The sequence below is a fragment of the Austrofundulus limnaeus genome, unplaced genomic scaffold (genome assembly GCF_001266775.1).
Source record: "Austrofundulus limnaeus strain Quisiro unplaced genomic scaffold, Austrofundulus_limnaeus-1.0 Scaffold27, whole genome shotgun sequence".
In the NCBI taxonomy this organism is placed as follows: domain Eukaryota; kingdom Metazoa; phylum Chordata; class Actinopteri; order Cyprinodontiformes; family Rivulidae; genus Austrofundulus; species Austrofundulus limnaeus.
Window position 1 is genome coordinate 290,005 of NW_013952429.1, and position 16,929 is coordinate 306,933.

General features: G+C 36.7%; 1 protein-coding gene across 2 annotated transcripts in view; it reads left to right on the forward strand.

Annotated features, from left to right (window-relative positions):
- The window catches only part of si:ch211-57n23.4 (immunoglobulin superfamily DCC subclass member 3), a gene marked incomplete in the record, with an annotated part of 45,054 nt that extends 28,662 nt beyond the window's left edge, over positions 1-16,392 (forward strand). The window contains 6 exon segments of one of the 2 annotated variants that reach the window (XM_014004850.1): positions 553-717; positions 812-1,000; positions 2,983-3,096; positions 3,387-3,513; positions 5,185-5,299; positions 9,147-16,392. In XM_014004850.1, coding sequence (XP_013860304.1) covers positions 553-717; positions 812-1,000; positions 2,983-3,096; positions 3,387-3,513; positions 5,185-5,299; positions 9,147-9,224 — 788 coding nt within the window. 2 annotated transcript variants of the gene reach the window in all.
- Positions 16,393-16,929: the final 537 nt, after the last annotated feature.

Genomic DNA, 16,929 nt, shown 5'->3' on the forward strand with positions numbered 1-16,929 from the left:
GTATTATATAACTGCATTTGGCCCACAGCTATGGATAGATTTTCATTTTGGCCCCCTCGGGGAAACTGTTTGGGCACCCCTGGTTTAGAATAAACAGAAAGAGCTCTCTTTTCCTCTTTCGCCTCTCGCAGTCTGCTTCCTCTGTGCTGTCACTCAGCACGAAGGGGCGGGGCTGCTAACAACAGATTCTAGCGCTAAAGCTACCTGCATGTGCAGAAACAGACGTGACATCACATTCAGCATGGTGTTTACAGAAGTAGCCAATGAATTTAACATGAAACTCTCAGACTGAAGAAGTCTCTTGGAGGAGAGACGAAACGTTTCATTAGAGAAGAACCCGTCCAGAAGACCTATACAATTATTTTCTTTTTGATTTTTTTACCTGGTGCATCAGGACATTCTCATCAGTGACATTTATTTTTACTACGGTCATTTTAGGTATTTTTACTTTTACTTAGTTTTTTTTTTCAAGTAGACCTCTGTTTATTATTGACAGAAGTTGTGTTTTTGTATAATAACTATCTAAATAAGTGTGTGTTGTGTTTTCATTAGAGCCTGACAGTATGGAACTGCAGGAGGCCATCAGTAAGGACAAGTTTCAGCACGATGTGACCAACCTGGAGGCAGCCACCACCTACTCTCTGTACCTGAAGGCCTACTCCTCCATGGGAGCAAGTCAGCAGTCCAACACCGTGGTGGCTACAACACATGGTGGAGGTAAGAACATGAAACCAATGGAGAATTAAACATGTGCTCCCAAATTATCATTGTTAATCTGTTTTTTTAATCTTCTTTTGTTGTCTTTCATCAGTCCCAGCCCCACCTACATACTTCACCAAGGTTTTAAACTCCAGTGCTGTGCAAGTCCTCTGGGAGCTGCCGAGCAAGGCAGGCAAAGCTGAGGGCTTCAGACTGTCCTACCGTAAAGTGCCCCACTCTGATTACCAGGAGCCGATTGAGTTACCTTCTGATGTCAACGCTCACACCATCTCTGGCCTCGGTATGTCAGCGTTTGGTGACAGCGGTCTGGGTTTCTCAAACTTTTTAAGTGGCAGAGACTCACAACTCAAAGTTTCTTTGGTTTACTCTGTATACCCAAACATTGATGTTAGGCCTTTTAAACAGAGCCTTTTGGTATGGAAATGCTTTGTTACCATAATGAACTGTTTTTTTTATTATTATTGCTACAAAACATAACAGAAATAATGACACCATCTCTATCTGCATATAACGACTTTGCTTTTTATCTCTTGGTACAATCATGGCAGTGATTTTCTCATTTTAAAATTCTATTTATTTCCTGGAAAGACCCCAAAGTTGAAACATGACCCACAATGGTCCCAATTGTACCAACTGGTACCATCATCTCCTTAATGCGTATTTTTAATTATTGTTGTTGTTTTACTTTTATTTAACTGGGCAGAACATTAAGAACATATTCTTATTTACAGTGGTGGCCTGGCAAGTGCCAAGTTATTAAAAAAACAAGCAACAAAAAAGAAAAACAGTTTTCTTCCCATAAATCCTGCCAAAAGTATTTTTATATGTTTACAGTTAGAGCCAGTGGTGGACAGCGCTAATCCAAAAATTAGCTCCGCAATTTCCAAAGCGCTAATGTCATAGAAAAACTAACGGAAGCCAATTTTAAAGTGCAAGTTCAATTTGACACTCACTAGCTGCCTTCTGTAAACTCTTGTGCATGGTTCAAATTTCAGGCCATCTTTAAATTATTCTTATTTCAGAAATAAACAAAATACTTTTTTTCCCAGCTGCTGCATCAAATGCAATATATCAGTTTTTAATTTTCTTTAAATTTAATTTTTTTTAATTTAATTTTTTTTATTTTAGGATTAATCATTTGCTTGCAGTTTATTCTGATCATTTATAATTGTTTGAATCTGGTCAAGACGGTACTTTAAAGTAGTGTTTCCCAAAGTTGGGGTCGGGACCCAAAGTGGGGTCCTGAAACATCAAGGTGGGGTCCTGAAAAGATTTTCTGAATTAATGACATTTTTGCCTTAGTTGTTACAAAGGAGTGAGGTTAGTATATTTAAAATGGATAAATGTAGTATAAAAATATTGTTACTGTGCCCATGTTTAGTTGACCTGATACAAATGTTTATCATTTATCATATCTGGGAGCACAGGTCTCTGCTACTGTTATTATGTGGGTCAAAAGCTGAAAAGTTTGGGAACCASTGCACTTTGGTTCCCAAAGTTGGGCTTTGGACCCAATTATGGGTCATGAAGCACCTTGGATAATCTCCAGAAATCAATTTAAAGGGTAATAAAATAATTGCTGATGTAATATTTTCCCTATAATTATTACAAAAACACAAAATAAGTATAAATAAGTATTTATATTTGTGTAAAAGCAGTTTAGATTGTCAAAAAGCTGTGTTTTTAGGGTTATTAACAAAGTTCGTGTACTCAGACCAGTAATATTTGGGGTCACAAGTTTTTGCCGTGGATATTTTGTGGGTCAGAAAATAAAAAGTTTGGGAACCACTGATTTAAAGTATTTTTATGGTAAACTGGTCACGGCAGAATAAGTTTAAATCCACGTAATAAAAACTTAAAATTAGGATATGGAACAACAAACCTCAGATAAATTTGTATTCCAGGTGTTGACTTGTTTATTGTTCTTACTTTGCGACTGTGTTCAAATATTTATTTTTCTAATATTCTTAGTTGTGATGAGTTATTTGATGATTTTTGTCTCAGCCCTCCATCTCTTGTGCTCAGAACCTGATTCTAAAAATGGCCGCTCCTGTGAACTCGTTCTGGAAGCAGCTAGAGACGTGTTGCTTATTTTCATCACCCACCGCCAAAACAGATGATGATGTTTTTACTCTTGTTTGTCTTGCATAAAATAATCATTGAAAACATTTTAATTGAAATCAACATTTGAAAAAAAAAAGAAGAAAGTAGCTAAATGCTAATCCTAACCTGAAAATGATCTGTTGTTGGTGTTTGTTTCAGAACCAGGGGTGGTGTATGAAATTAAACTGGTGGCCTACAATGGAAATGGAGAAAGTGACTGTTCTAAAAGGCTCGTGTCACTGGCAGATCAGAGCACGAGTGAACAAATCTCAGGTGAGTGAGTGCGTTCTGTACTTTGAACAGCTTTTGGTGGGAACTTTGTGCTAGCAAGGGAATACTGGAACATTTAATTTTAATAAATGTCTTTCTAAGGAATTTCCAGAATCACGTTATACAAAATCAGAAAAGATTATATTCTAGGAGCGAGTTGAATTTAACGCTGAACAATATCCTAAATATTGAAGTTGATTTATGAGATAAGAATCATTTTAGAAAACATTTTAATACATTGATGGTTCCCTGTACAAGCATGAATTAAATCATGTGTTGTGTTCGTTTTGAAGGAGGAAACAGTCTGTGTCAGTGCAAGGATGGAGAGGCCTCTCTGGGCAGCGTTGTGATTGGGATTCACATCGGCACTGCCTGCATCATCTTCTGTGTCCTCTTCCTCATGTTTGGCTACCGTCGCAGGTAAGAGCTTATTTACAAAACGTGTTTGATGTCGTTTTTATTCACGCTTTATGGACCAGGGGCGGAGCCAGACATTTTGACATGGAGTGACTCAGGGGGGCATGGTGGTTTTTTGGGGGGGCACATACTAACAAATAAAACTACTCTGAGTTTAAAAATTCAAGATGGCCTCCACACCTAGCTTCAAATGGCTCTAATTTAGCCATTTTAAGAAATATGAAGCTGAAATTTTGTGTGTCATTGTAGCTAAGATAACTGCTAATGCTAATTTCTCAAAGGGCTATTATTTAGCCATTTTCAAATGCACCTAGTTAAAAATTAACAAAGTAGTAGCCAAGAAACAATTTTTTACAAAATATGTATTTCAAATACAAAATCCAAGATGGCTGCCAAAGCCAATTTCTAGCCATTTTTAGAAATACTGAGCTGAAATTTGGTGTGGAAGTAGCCAAGAGAAATCCTCATGACACACCCAGCTTGCAATAAATGTAATTTAAAGCACGTCTTTAAAATGCCACATGCAAACCCCACCCACTAAATCATTTGGATGTGCCTCTGGCTCCACCCCTGTTATGGACATCAGTCTCAGTAAACTGACGATTGACTTTTTTCTCGCTGTAGAATGGCTGTAAAACATACACCTACAGTAGTTTATAAAATGAAAACAGGTGCACGATGTTGAATTTTTCATATCTGTAGAAATATATTTGTATAACTGCACAAACAGGCTCACATAGACGTCTCTTCGTATTTGATTATATGTTCTGCAGCAGGTTGCGCCTCGTTCACAGACTTTTTGTATCCATCAATAAGTATCCATCCGTTGTATCCAACAACTGGTTGGTTTATTATTTTTCTGTTGGAACACCCAACTGTGTCCAAGTTTTAGTAATTTATCTGATAATAGACCACAGCATGGTGCTACCACCGCCATGCTTGACAGTTAGAGTAGTTCTCCAAAGCTTGAAAACGTCATTCCTCCGAACAAACCTCTTGTGGTCAAATAAGTCATTTTTATCTCATCTGAGAGGTTTGTCCATGTGGACAGCTGCAAAGTTCAGTCCAGTTTAAGGGTGTCTCCTCTGGAGCAGGGCTTTATTTCTTGATCGGCACATTCTCAGTTGAACAATTATTTAAACTAATTATCCTGGAAATCAAAGTTAAGGAACGACTTTCCCAACATCACTGATTCTATAATTCTTCCTCCTGAATCTTTATTGAGTTTCCCATCGCTATGAGTTCAATAAGTGTTGTAAAACAACTCCTTTTGATGCTAACAAAGACAAATCACCAGCTGCAGTCAACAATAATCACTAACAAGAGACTAATAGACCATTAACTCGTCAGGTTAAAATAGAACCTTATAGATTTAGGTGAATGTGTATTTGAGCCTATAGGTGGATTAGAGAATATTCTCATTTAATTCAAACTTGTTTTTAAAAACACATAAAAGTTATTTGTTCTATAATCAAACAACCCAGGAAAAAAAGAGTTCAAATAAATCAATAATCAATTAATTTAACGTTTATACCAATGGTCAGTACTGTCAGGACTGAAATACGATTTGTTAAAAACTCTTGTAATTAGCAACAATGTTACAACATTTCTTATCAGTGTTATAAACTGTTCAGCTGTGGTATTATGATATAAAATGTGTTTCTTTGCTTCCAGTCTGTTCTGCAGTAAAGGGACTCAGGACAGCTGGCCTGTACCAAGAATCCATGCAGGTCACAACAACATCACTAAAGAAGGAGTGAACCAGCCGAGGCTGGAGTCTGAGGCCCCGGTAATTTCTTCTACATCACTGCTCTGAACAATATATTTCATTTTTAAGTATTTTCTGTGGTACTTTTGCTCCATAAAGTACCAAAAGATGCACCATTATTCAAGGTACCATCCTCATAGGTACAACTGAGTGACAAGTTTGATTTATATTTAACCCTCAGAAGGTTTAGTATAGAAAAAAGGCTACGCAGTTACAGCGGGTAAAATAAGTATTGAACACGTCACCATTTTTCTCAGTAAATATATTACTAGAGGTGCTAATGACATGAAATTTTCATCAGATGTTGGTAACAACCCAAGTGATCCATACATACAAAGAAATCAAACCATAAATGTCCAGAAATGAAGTTATTTGTAATAATGTGGAATGGCACAGGGAAAAAGTATTGAACACACTTACTGAAATTTATCTAATACTTTGTACAAAAGCCTTTGTTGTCTATGACAGCTTCAAGACGCCTCCTGTATGGAGAAACTAGTGGCATGCATTGCTCAGGTGTGATTTTGGCCCATTCTTCCACACAAACAGTCTTCAAATCTTGAAGGTTTCGTGGACCRCTTCTATGAACTCTGATCTTTAGTTCTTTCCATAGATTTTCTGTTGGATTCAGGTCAGGTGATTGGCTGGGCCATTCCAGCAGCTTTAGTTTCTTTCTCTGAAACCAACTGAGAGTTTCCTTGGCTTTGTGTTTGGGCTCATTGTCTTGCTGAAATGTCCAGCCACGTTTCATCTTCATCATCCTGGTAGATGGAAGCAGATTTTTATCAAGAATGTCTCTGTACATTTTTCCACTCGTCCTTCCTTCAATTATTTGAAGTTTGCCAGTACCATATGCTGAAAACAGCCCCACACCATGATGTTCCCACCTCCAAACTTCACTGTTGGTATGGTGTTTTTGGGCTGATGTGCAGTGCCATTTGACCTCCAAACATGATGTGTATTCTGGCATCCAAACAGTTCAATGTTGGTCTCATCTGACCAGACTATATTCTCCCAGTATTACACAGGCTTGTTTAAATGTTGTGCAGCAAACTTTAAAGGAGCTTCAACATGCTGTTTCTTCAGCAGTGGAGTCTTGCGTGGTGAGCGTGCATACAGGCCATGGTGGTTCAGTGCATTACTTATTGTTTTCTTTGAAACAAACGTACCTGCTAATTCCAGGTCTTTCTGAAGCTCTCCACAAGTGGTCCTTGGCTCTTGGACAACTCTTCTGATAATTCTTTTCACTCCTCTGTCAGAAATCTTGCGAGGAGCACCTGGTCGTGGTCGGTTTATGGTGAAATAATGTTCTTTCCACTTCTGAATTATGGCCCCAACAGTGCTCACTGGAACCTTCAGAAGTTTAGACATTCTTCTGTAACCGATGCCATCATTATGCTTTGCAACAATAAGGTTGTGAAGGTCTTGAGAGAGCTCTTTACTTTTACCCATCATCAGATGGTTCTTGTGTGATACCTGGCCATCATTTGGGACTGAACCAGCTGATATTAACTTGCACTGACAAGGGGCAGGCTTGCTTTCTAATTACTGAGAGAGTTCAGCTGGTGTCTTGTCTTTCCATGCCTTTTTACACCTCCCTTTCTTCATGTGTTCAATACTTTTTCCCGTGTTCTCAGCCCATATTTATAACATAAATTAATTCATTCTTTTCTAAAATGATTTTTTTTTCCTCTTCTTTTTTTCACCGTCACATTTGGCGGGTCCTGGGATACTGCCAGGCATTTGTTTTGGTTGCTGCAAGCTGCCGTTGAGCCTGGTCTCTCATCTCATCTGATAAAAACTGCTTCAGGTTGGATGTAAAGAGCAGAAAGACATTTGTGTTGTGCACGAGTAAAACATACAAAATAGTCGATCCAGAATCACAATCGAGCAGATGACTTGTACTGGTTTGACCAAAAACAATACTGGCACAGCCTGGTCTGTCCGGTTCAGAATAAGTTAAATAATATTTTTAAAAACGTGCATGAGTAAAGCTTTAGGATAAAGTAAGATTAAAGACATTAAGTTAAAAAGGCTTGACTGAGAACAGACCATGTGACAGGTTGGTGAGTGGTCTTCTAAAATATCAGAACTGGAATTTTTTTTAAAGAACGTCAAATAATCTATTTGTGCATCTTAAAGGGGGGAAATTACTTTATTTTTTTCAAAAAATTTCATAAGATAGTAAAATTGTTCAGTTCAAGCTGAGATGCCTTTAAAAGATTGACTAGTTTATGGTCAGTGTTGTATAAAGTACCACAAAGTGATACTTGAGTAAAAGTACAAGTATCTTACCAAAAAATTACATCGGTAAAAGTTAAAGTCTCCTTTAGGAATATTACTTGAGTAAAAGTCTTGAAGTATCTGATATTTTTTGTACTTAAGTATTATAAGTAAAAGTATTGATTTAAGATGAGCCGTTCGATTTTCTGTAAGGACATTTATTAGGAGGTGAACTCTCCCCAAAACATGCAGAAATGACTGTTTTATTAAAATAATTAATTTATGTTAAATTTAGGATGCATGTTTTTGACTAACTGCTATACAGCCCCTTATATAGTCACTGGGCCAATGAATGGGATGACTTTAGTTGGAAATACTGTGTTTCTACATAGGACGACAGATTATAACCTATTAACCATTGCAACTGCTGGTGGGCCAAATCAAATGGCTTGGTGGGCCAGTTTTGGCCCACGGGCCCCACTCTGGGCAACTCTGAGATGTGTGTATTTATATTAAATGATGCCATATGCATCTTTGTACTAGGCTACATGTTTGCTGTGTCTTGCTGGAGTGTGACCTGATTAGTTTGTGTACAATCTAATACAGTATCAGAGTTTTACATATTTATACTTCTTGCCTCTTTTAAAAATGCAAGGAATAGAAAGTACAGATAATTGTGTGAAAATAAGTAACAAGTAGGCTGAAAAATAATTACTCAAATAAAGTACAGATACCCAAAAATTATACTTAAGTACAGTAACAAAGTATTTGTACTTAGTTACTTTACAACTCTGTTTATGGTGGACAAAATTATTAACAAATAGTATTTATAACAGTTATGTATCTGTTTTTCTCCTGGAACAATTGTTATCATGAAGTTAAAGGATAATCAGGGTTAAAGTCTGGATGTGTGAGTTTGTAAACAGTGTAATTCCAGATTCAGAACAAAAACTGTTCAGGGCTCGACACACGGGGAGCGACAAACTACAGCGATTAACGGCTGTCATCGCAGCCAGGGTGAAACCCGACACACGGGACGCGATAGCGATCGCAGCGTTGCGAATCGCGCTCTCAGGTCGCTTGTTTTCACAAAATTTGATTGGTTCTTGACTCTGAAGGCAGGTGTGCATTACGGACGTGTAAACTAAACAAATCTTGCGATGCTAATGATATTGAAAAACAAACGCACATCAAGATACAGTTTTATGAGGAAAAACGTACCATAAACGTCACCCTGGTGCCAATAAATTCCCACAAAGCTTTTTAGTAATCACTTGGTGAAAGTGTTAGCTAACTGCAGTGTGTAGCATACTCTCTGCTCATTGGTCAGTCAGTGAAACCCTCGCTGATTGGTTGTACGCTAAGCGACAGTGACAAAAGTTGAACATTTTTCAACTTTCATATGTCGCGTCGCAAGCTTGCGTGTGCACGTCTACGTGTACGAGCGTGCAATTTCACATGCACTATTTTCACCGGTCGCTTAGCTGGAGGAGGGCAAGCGATTGTCGCCTCACCGCACAGACTCCATAGGAAATGAATGGAGAGCGAGCGACATCGCCTCCCGTGTGTCGAGCCCTTTAATTGTCAAACTCAGTCTAAAATGTTTGATCTGATCCATTTACCTTCTGTTTTTTCTTTCTGTCAGCAGGTGGTCTGTCCGACACATTGCCAGGTCATCATAGAGCAGCATCCCTCAGGTTTTGCTGGCACGGGAACTGGCTGACATTGGTCAACGTTCTGTCTCCGCACACATCCCCGTTCCTCCCCTCCAACACTCTGACCAACGCCTCGTAAACTCAAACACTTCAGCAAATGAGCTGTTCTCTCCAAACCTGCTGCTATTTATCTGAATGTAGATTTGTAGACACAGACTAGGGAGGCCTCCTGGTCTGTGACGCCCCCAAAACACCACACACATCCTCTGCCTCTACCTCAGACCAAAGCCCATTGCCTCTGTTGCCTGTGCACTTTCACATGTATATGTGGAAAAAAAAAAGTCTTCAGTGCTTCTCCAGTTTAGGACTCGCAGGATTATTTAGCGTACCCCATCTGATATGTCAGTTTTTGACTGGGGTCTGTTTCTTAACCAAAATGCTGTACCCTTCAGGTCCCCACTGAAAAACTGACATATGAAGATGTGTACCTTGGTCTAAAAACACAAACTAAAACCAAAAATTACTGCATGAATAAGACTTTACCTCAAAGCTGCAATGACAGCTTTGCCTTAACACAAAACAAAAACAAAAGAACAAGAAAAAAGGGGGCTTTTGTAAAACCATCAACCCTCAATGGAAACTATGGTTTACTGCTTTAAAAAGCCATTTTGAAAAACAAAGTACAAAAGTTTTTTTAACCCAAAAGCTGCCTATCTCCAAAGAAAACTACCTCAGCCTGACAGCAATGTCTGAGCAATAACTCAGGTTCATGTTAAAAGAATAGTCCATTTTTGAAGTGATGTAAGAGTTGTCCATTGTTAATACCTTGTTAGTCGTCACATCAGTCACACAACACGATGTGCGAAAAAAGAGGCAGAAGTCTTCATTCTGGCCAGGCTAACGGCTAACAGCTAATGGCTAATCAAACAACAATCTGTTTTATGTACTTTTTTAAGGCTTCTAAAACAACTTTTTCTCCAAAACAGAATACTCATGAGAATGAATGCTACAGTGGTTAACGATAAACCTCTGCTTTAACACTTTAACGTGACACTATTAAAGTGTTGCTGTTACATTCAGCAGCCTCAGGAGACTGATATTTGCTAAGTAACACTGGTGTTTGGTTGAGAAAATAATGACAAACCAAACACGTATGGCCCTACAAGAGAGTAGAGGTTTAATATTAGCTAATGTAGCCTTCATTCATACCTAGTGCTAGGCATCGAGTCTCGAGTATTGACTGAAACTGGGACTAACATTTAAATTCTCCCAGAATCGTTTGTACTTTTAAATTTCGATACCTAGTTTTAAAACCCAGTCCGCCAACTGGAAGAAGCCGTCCAATGCTAACAAAGGAAAAAAAAAACATGTGAGCTGCCAAACACCAATTTAAATTGGTGTTCAGACTCAAATTGTCAAATTAAGACAATTGCACTTAAGACTTGAAACGAGGAAAACATTTCCAGGCTAACAAGATTATTAATCAAACACATTCTGCTCTTACTTAGTTTATCATCTCAAAACAAGATCAAAAATACTCGTTGGCTAGAAATAAGTGTACGATTTGGTTAGATGGACAAGTTTTGCAGAGTACACCTGTGTGGAAATAAAAGCACAGCATCTGTTCATCTAGAAAGAACTCTACTATCTCATTTAAACCATGTAAACGTTTTTGACCACGCCTCTAAAAAGAATCGAAATTGGGAATAATGGGAACGTCCGAATCCAAACAAGGAACTGGAATTTTTCAAATTCTAACGATACCCAACCCTGTCAGAGAAAAAGTTGTGGATGAGTCTGAAAAACCGTTTAAAACAAGTCCTGGTTTGGGTAGCCATTAGCCTAGCCTGATAAAACCTAATGCTCTTTTATCTATAGTCCGTGACTTATATTATAGCTGATAAGGTACAAACTGTTACATTTACACAACATCACTTTAAAAATGACCAGAGTATCTCTTTGACTTCATAACGCTGCTTCAGTTAGCCTACTCAATGATGACAAAAAAAGCCCAAGCGTCCATTTAGTAACATCTTGACCAATGCCAGTCATTTTACCGTGCCAGCTTCATCCAGAGAGACTAACCCGACGACCACCACTGAAAGCAAACTGCGCTGGATTCTAAGTGTGCGAAAACCCCAAGTTTTCTTCCACCATTGGTGGACACGAGCTTTACAACACCCCGTTCGACCCAGGACATCCTGAGTTTCCCTCAGAAGGCATTTCTGGGTTGAAACGTTCTACTTTTCTGAGTGACGTCAGAGATCTCAAGCAGGTATTGGTGCCTCCACTTTTTCCTCTTGCTCTTTTATGTGGATGTCCTTTCAAGTTCCCACTTGTCCATCATAAGACATTTAATTGCAAATGATGGCGGTCATGGAAAACACGGACCACGGAGTGATCAAAAATGGAACCCAGCCATCCAATGTTTTTATTTCATCTGCACAAACCTGATGCATATGAAGGTTAAACCAAAAGGTTGCTTGCATCAATACCTGGAAATGACTTCTCCACACTGGCTTTTCTGGGACCCTGATTGAGCTGGCAGCTGAAGAAGCTTTATGACGATATTTTTTTTGTACATGAACAAAGATCGTCTTTCACCATGTCAGCCTTTCCAAAAAGTTCTTCTATGAAAACCAAGCGAAATGGTACCCAAAGATGTAAACATTTATTGGTTTTCTTTATGTTTCGTTGAGTTTTCCTTCAAATACATACATTTATGTTCAGTTTTGGACAGTTCCTATTGGAAAGGGGTCACCTGTATGTGAAGTGCTTTAACTGAACCTAAACCAAAAGAATTATGATTATGATTTCATAACATTTTTCTGTAAAGAATATTTTTGAAACTTTTATTTTGAAAGTCATTAGGTGCACCCCACCAACACGGACCTCTTTATTTTAACGATTCAAATGTTCAACTTTTAAAGAGTGACCAAATGAAGAGGTCAGATATTTTGAAAGACTTATGTCAGCACTAATGGACGTGTGCTGTTGTTTTATATTAGTTGAATTTTTGCCAAATATTTAGCTGTTTTGAAGAAGTGTTTAACCAAAAAGACTGTAAAATGTTTAACACTCATACCCTTTACCTTGATGCTTCCTCATAACCAAAGCACATAAAAAGAAAAAGAAAAAGAATGGCATGTGTATATGTGAACTAGATAAACCCTGAGGGCAAAAACTGTAAGAATGAGCTGTAACATTAGTTTCTTACATGCTTGTGGTATTCCACAATTAATGAGTACCATGGCAGAAAACGAACGGACGGACAGATGGACTAAAACACTTTAATTTTGGTTTTGTTTTCTTCCAAAAAAATAAAAAACTGTTTAGTTTTAGCCAAATTAAATATAACCAAAAATACAAAATTACTCTAGTGAAAAAGACAAAAATGGCACAAATGTTTCATGTAAAAAAAAACATAGACGAGGTCAAAAAGCAGTGGATCCACTAAACGTGGGCCAGGTGGGGAAACAGTTTTTAGACGCAGAGTATTTTTATGAAAATAATAAAAGACCCTGCCTACATTAATACATTTTTTACTGGTTTTGTTTTTGTTTTACACTTTTATAACAAAAAGGCTGAAATACCCTCACCTCACCATTAGATGGCGATAATGTGCAACATTAACATTTCAAAAACTCGTTGTTTTTCACAAAACAATTTAGCAAATTATACTGTTTTATTGTTTCCTCTCATTTATTAACCATCTTTTAAAGTTTAACTGTGACAAGATCAGTACAAGTCCATACAACTTCACCAAAAAGTAACAAATATCCAGAGTTTTTAAAAGTCTCTGCTTTGGAAAGCATTTTTCAAAAATAATCTGCTTTTCTTTTCTTACCAAAAACTGTTTGTGGACAAGAAGGTGTAAACGTCCCAGAAAATTTACATTTTAAAAATATTTAGTGCATTGTGAATGAGGCCTTTTAGAGAGATGAGCCGAGGTTCTAACTGTAAAATACAAAAAAAAATGAAAATAGATATAATAAAACTCCTAAATATTTTGTCATGACTTCTGGTTTTGGTCCACCAGCCCAGCATTATCAGCTCGAGCCCTCAGGGTTTACTGTGTTCAGGGTTGAAGCAGGACATTTCTCCTCTGATTCATTTCAAACAGCTGTCAAACCAATGTGAAACCAAAAAGTGAGTTTAATGTAGGAAACCCAAAAACTCAGTGTTTGTAGTCTTAAACTGTAGTGAAAGTAGTTAAAATGAAAAGAACTTGTTGCTTCTTTTTGTCGCCACAAAGAATGCTTGGATTTGAACTTTTGAGTTTTCTGTCCTCACTGTTTTTACTATAATTAGATTTGACGAATAATAATTATTGCTGTTGTTTTAATTGACATGTTTAAATTTGTTTTGAAAATGACTGGTAGGATTATTATATGATGGCCTTTGAGCGGTGATGGTTTTTGTCAAAGATGGGAAATTTGAGTGCTTTTAAAACCAAACACATTTTGCTACAAAGAGCCATGTGTTAGAAGAAAATTAAAAAAAAATACAAAAAGGTAGAAAAAAGATAGAAAAGTAGAAACTGGCAGCAAATACCACAGAGATCAAATACTTTTATACATCTTTACTTACCTGGTGTGTCCACTTCTTAAAGCTTTAAATGGTTGCACAGCCCTGTCCTTGGTCTTTTATTAATGGAAAAAAACATGATTTTACAGGTTTTTAACAGAGTCTACAGACCTTTTTCACTTTTTTATACCAACTCTTTTATCAAACATTTTGTAGGGGTTCATGCAAATGTTATTTTATAAACTTTTACATTTCAATCAGTTTTATATTGCAGGGTTTTAACTTTGAATCTGGTTCTTTTCAAGTCTAAAAACCAGCAGCTGCTGTTGGAGCAGCTCCAGAAACTTCCTGCAGTAACATCACATTTATGTTGGAAAAATCCTGTCATGTAAAACAGACAGAAGCATGAAGTTTTGTAAAATATCAAATGCATGAACTGTAAAAATATTTTTTTAAATTGGAGCCGTTTTATTACAGCAGCTATCCACTTTTGTTTTGCTGTCGTGGGCGAGCTGTTTGGTCAGAATGAAACTCTTCAAAGAGAAGAGAATAAATCTTGATTTGATTACCTTTGAACTTTAAAATGAAACAAATTGTTATTGTATTAATGATTATTAATTTCACATTCCTGAAGTTTAATCTTACCTGTACAAATCTGCTCAAATCTGCTTGAAATGTGACAAAAGCCCAAATTTTATTTTGTGAAGATTGGACATTTATTCACTCTTTCATATTATTTCCCCTCTTTTTATTATTGAAAAACTATTTTTATTTTGAATTCTCAGCCCACCGTCTGTATCCATTAACATTTTAGTTCTCTGTCTGAAGTAAAAACGAACATTTTTGATTTAACACAGACACGAGCTCAGGATATTTTACTCCTTTTCTGTTGAGAAATGTGAAAAAGGTCTGTGACTTTTAAGGTTTTTACAACGCATTTCTTTTTATATTTACATGTAAACATTTATATAGTGAAACAAATGTGTTTGTGTCAATAAAAATGTACCTACACATTCACACACAAACACCTAGGATTTTATTAGCTTTAACAAGACTGAATACATGTGGTAGGAGGGCGTAACTCAGATGTGATCCTCCACCAGTTCTTACAGCTTTTTAACAATTTATTCATGTTTTATTCTTTTTACCACAGCCAGTTTATAAAAACAACAACTTTCACTTGGTTGAATTTTGATTTCGGTCTACACTTGTGTTCAAAGCGACTTTTTAAAGGGATAGTTTGGTGAGTTTAAAGGGATGTTGATAGTTATCAGTCAGTACCACATCAGCCATGACATCATGGAGTACACCAGGGCAGATGTCTTAGAAGTCTTACAAAGCTAGGCTAGCGGCTAGCCAAATGAAGGCCTGTTTATTATTTTTCGGGGTTATAAAACGTTTTTTTTCCAACAATGACACATCAGCGTGAAAAAACACTACATTGGCAAATATTAATTTAGTTCAGTTTGTTGCCGTTTTCCCAACTGAACAACATCTGTGTGAATATACATGAGAAAACAGTCACAAACAAAACAAAGTTACTAATGTGAAAAAGCAGACATCCTATTCTATTAAATACATTTTAATTTAATGTTACTGGTATTTTACCTTATCGCAGCTAAATGTCTTTAACAAGTCATGGTGATGGATGTCAGAACGACTGCAGAACTGAAACACAGGTAGATAAGAACACTTTAGACTATTTAAAATAGGCAAGAAGGTTTCAAGATCACAACGCATCACAAAATACTGATTTACAGCAAGTTAATGTAAGGTCAGTGAGAAAGTGTAGAGGTTTATTATTAGCTATTGTTCTTTCACACAGTTTAAAAACAGCTAATTTATGAGCCAGAGGAAAAAAATATTACTAAAACGTTTGGTTATAGCCAGTAGCGTAGCCTGGATGAGACACCTGTCCTTTTCTCCATACTCTGATGTCACAGCTGGGTATACTATCAATAATTACTATCAAAAAATCACCAGATTATCCCTTTAATATTTGTTGTTGAAACCGTCGTTATTTTTCTTTTTTAATACTCCTCTTAAGATGCCAAACCTCTCAGTAAAAACCAGTCTCAAGAATTTTGTTGCCAATTTACGATTTGTATTTATATTTATGTTTATGCCTCAGAATGACTATTTCTCAGGAGCCTGTTCAGTATTTATCACAAAACCAATTTTAATCATAACCAAGTGTTTTGTTTTGCTGTTATTCGTGCTTCAGATAGCTTTGCTGTGTCTGAGAAAAAGGAGGGAAAGGATGTGTTTCCATTTCTAAAATCTGCAACTAAATCTGTTTTATAAAAGTATTTTTCTGTTCCTCAGTAATTCTACTGCTGAAAATGAATTCAAAAGTTTAAAAAAGTAAACCAGTGTGTGATTGTGGTTTCATGTAATGTGGCAACATATTCTCTGACTGGGTTATTTCTCCTTCAACCAAACTTTATGGTTTAAACTCATTTTTTCACATTTATATTAAAGTGGTTAAGTGTCCAAGGTCTGATTATTTAATTTATTGAGTTGCATTTGTTTAAACTGAGGTATAACTGAAAGAAATGTTTGTGGTGATTAACATTTTCACATCTCAAACTCCTTCCTGTGGATTTCTGTGTGACAGCAAACTGTTTTACCAAAATGTGTGAACTGCTTTCTGCTTTTTTCAGGTCATTTTCCAACAAGTCTGAAACCAAATAAAGACATTTAGCTGAATTCTTGTTCCTGTTTTTGTCCACTAACTAAACACTGTTTTGTAGACTTTTATGCTGCTGTCAGTTTTGCATCGCAGCAATAGTTTCATGAAGTTCTAAAGTTATTTAAACTTAGAGTTAGAATAAAAAACAGCAGCCATATGTAACTTTTTGGGTTTGGGAAAGTTCCTGAAGTGTTTCTGATCGTGTCACATGAAACTCTCAGCAGGTTTCTATAATTATTAGTGTTTGTATGAACTGCTCTAAATGTTTAAAACTATAGAGTTGATTTAAGATGATAAAATTTGCTTTGGAAGTTGATTTGTTCAAACCAGCAATTATTTTCTTACATTGTTATGGTTTTGTAATTGTTATATTTTATTATCTCATAGATAATAATAAATTTCATTAAATAAATGTGTACAGTCAGGCCCATATATTGAGATATTGACAAACTCAGCTGTTCTATGGTCAGGTGTTTTATTTCCTCATTATCCTCATGTGTGGCCATGAGGTCATTTTAAACAGTGAGTACAATGTGACATTGGTCAAAGGCAGC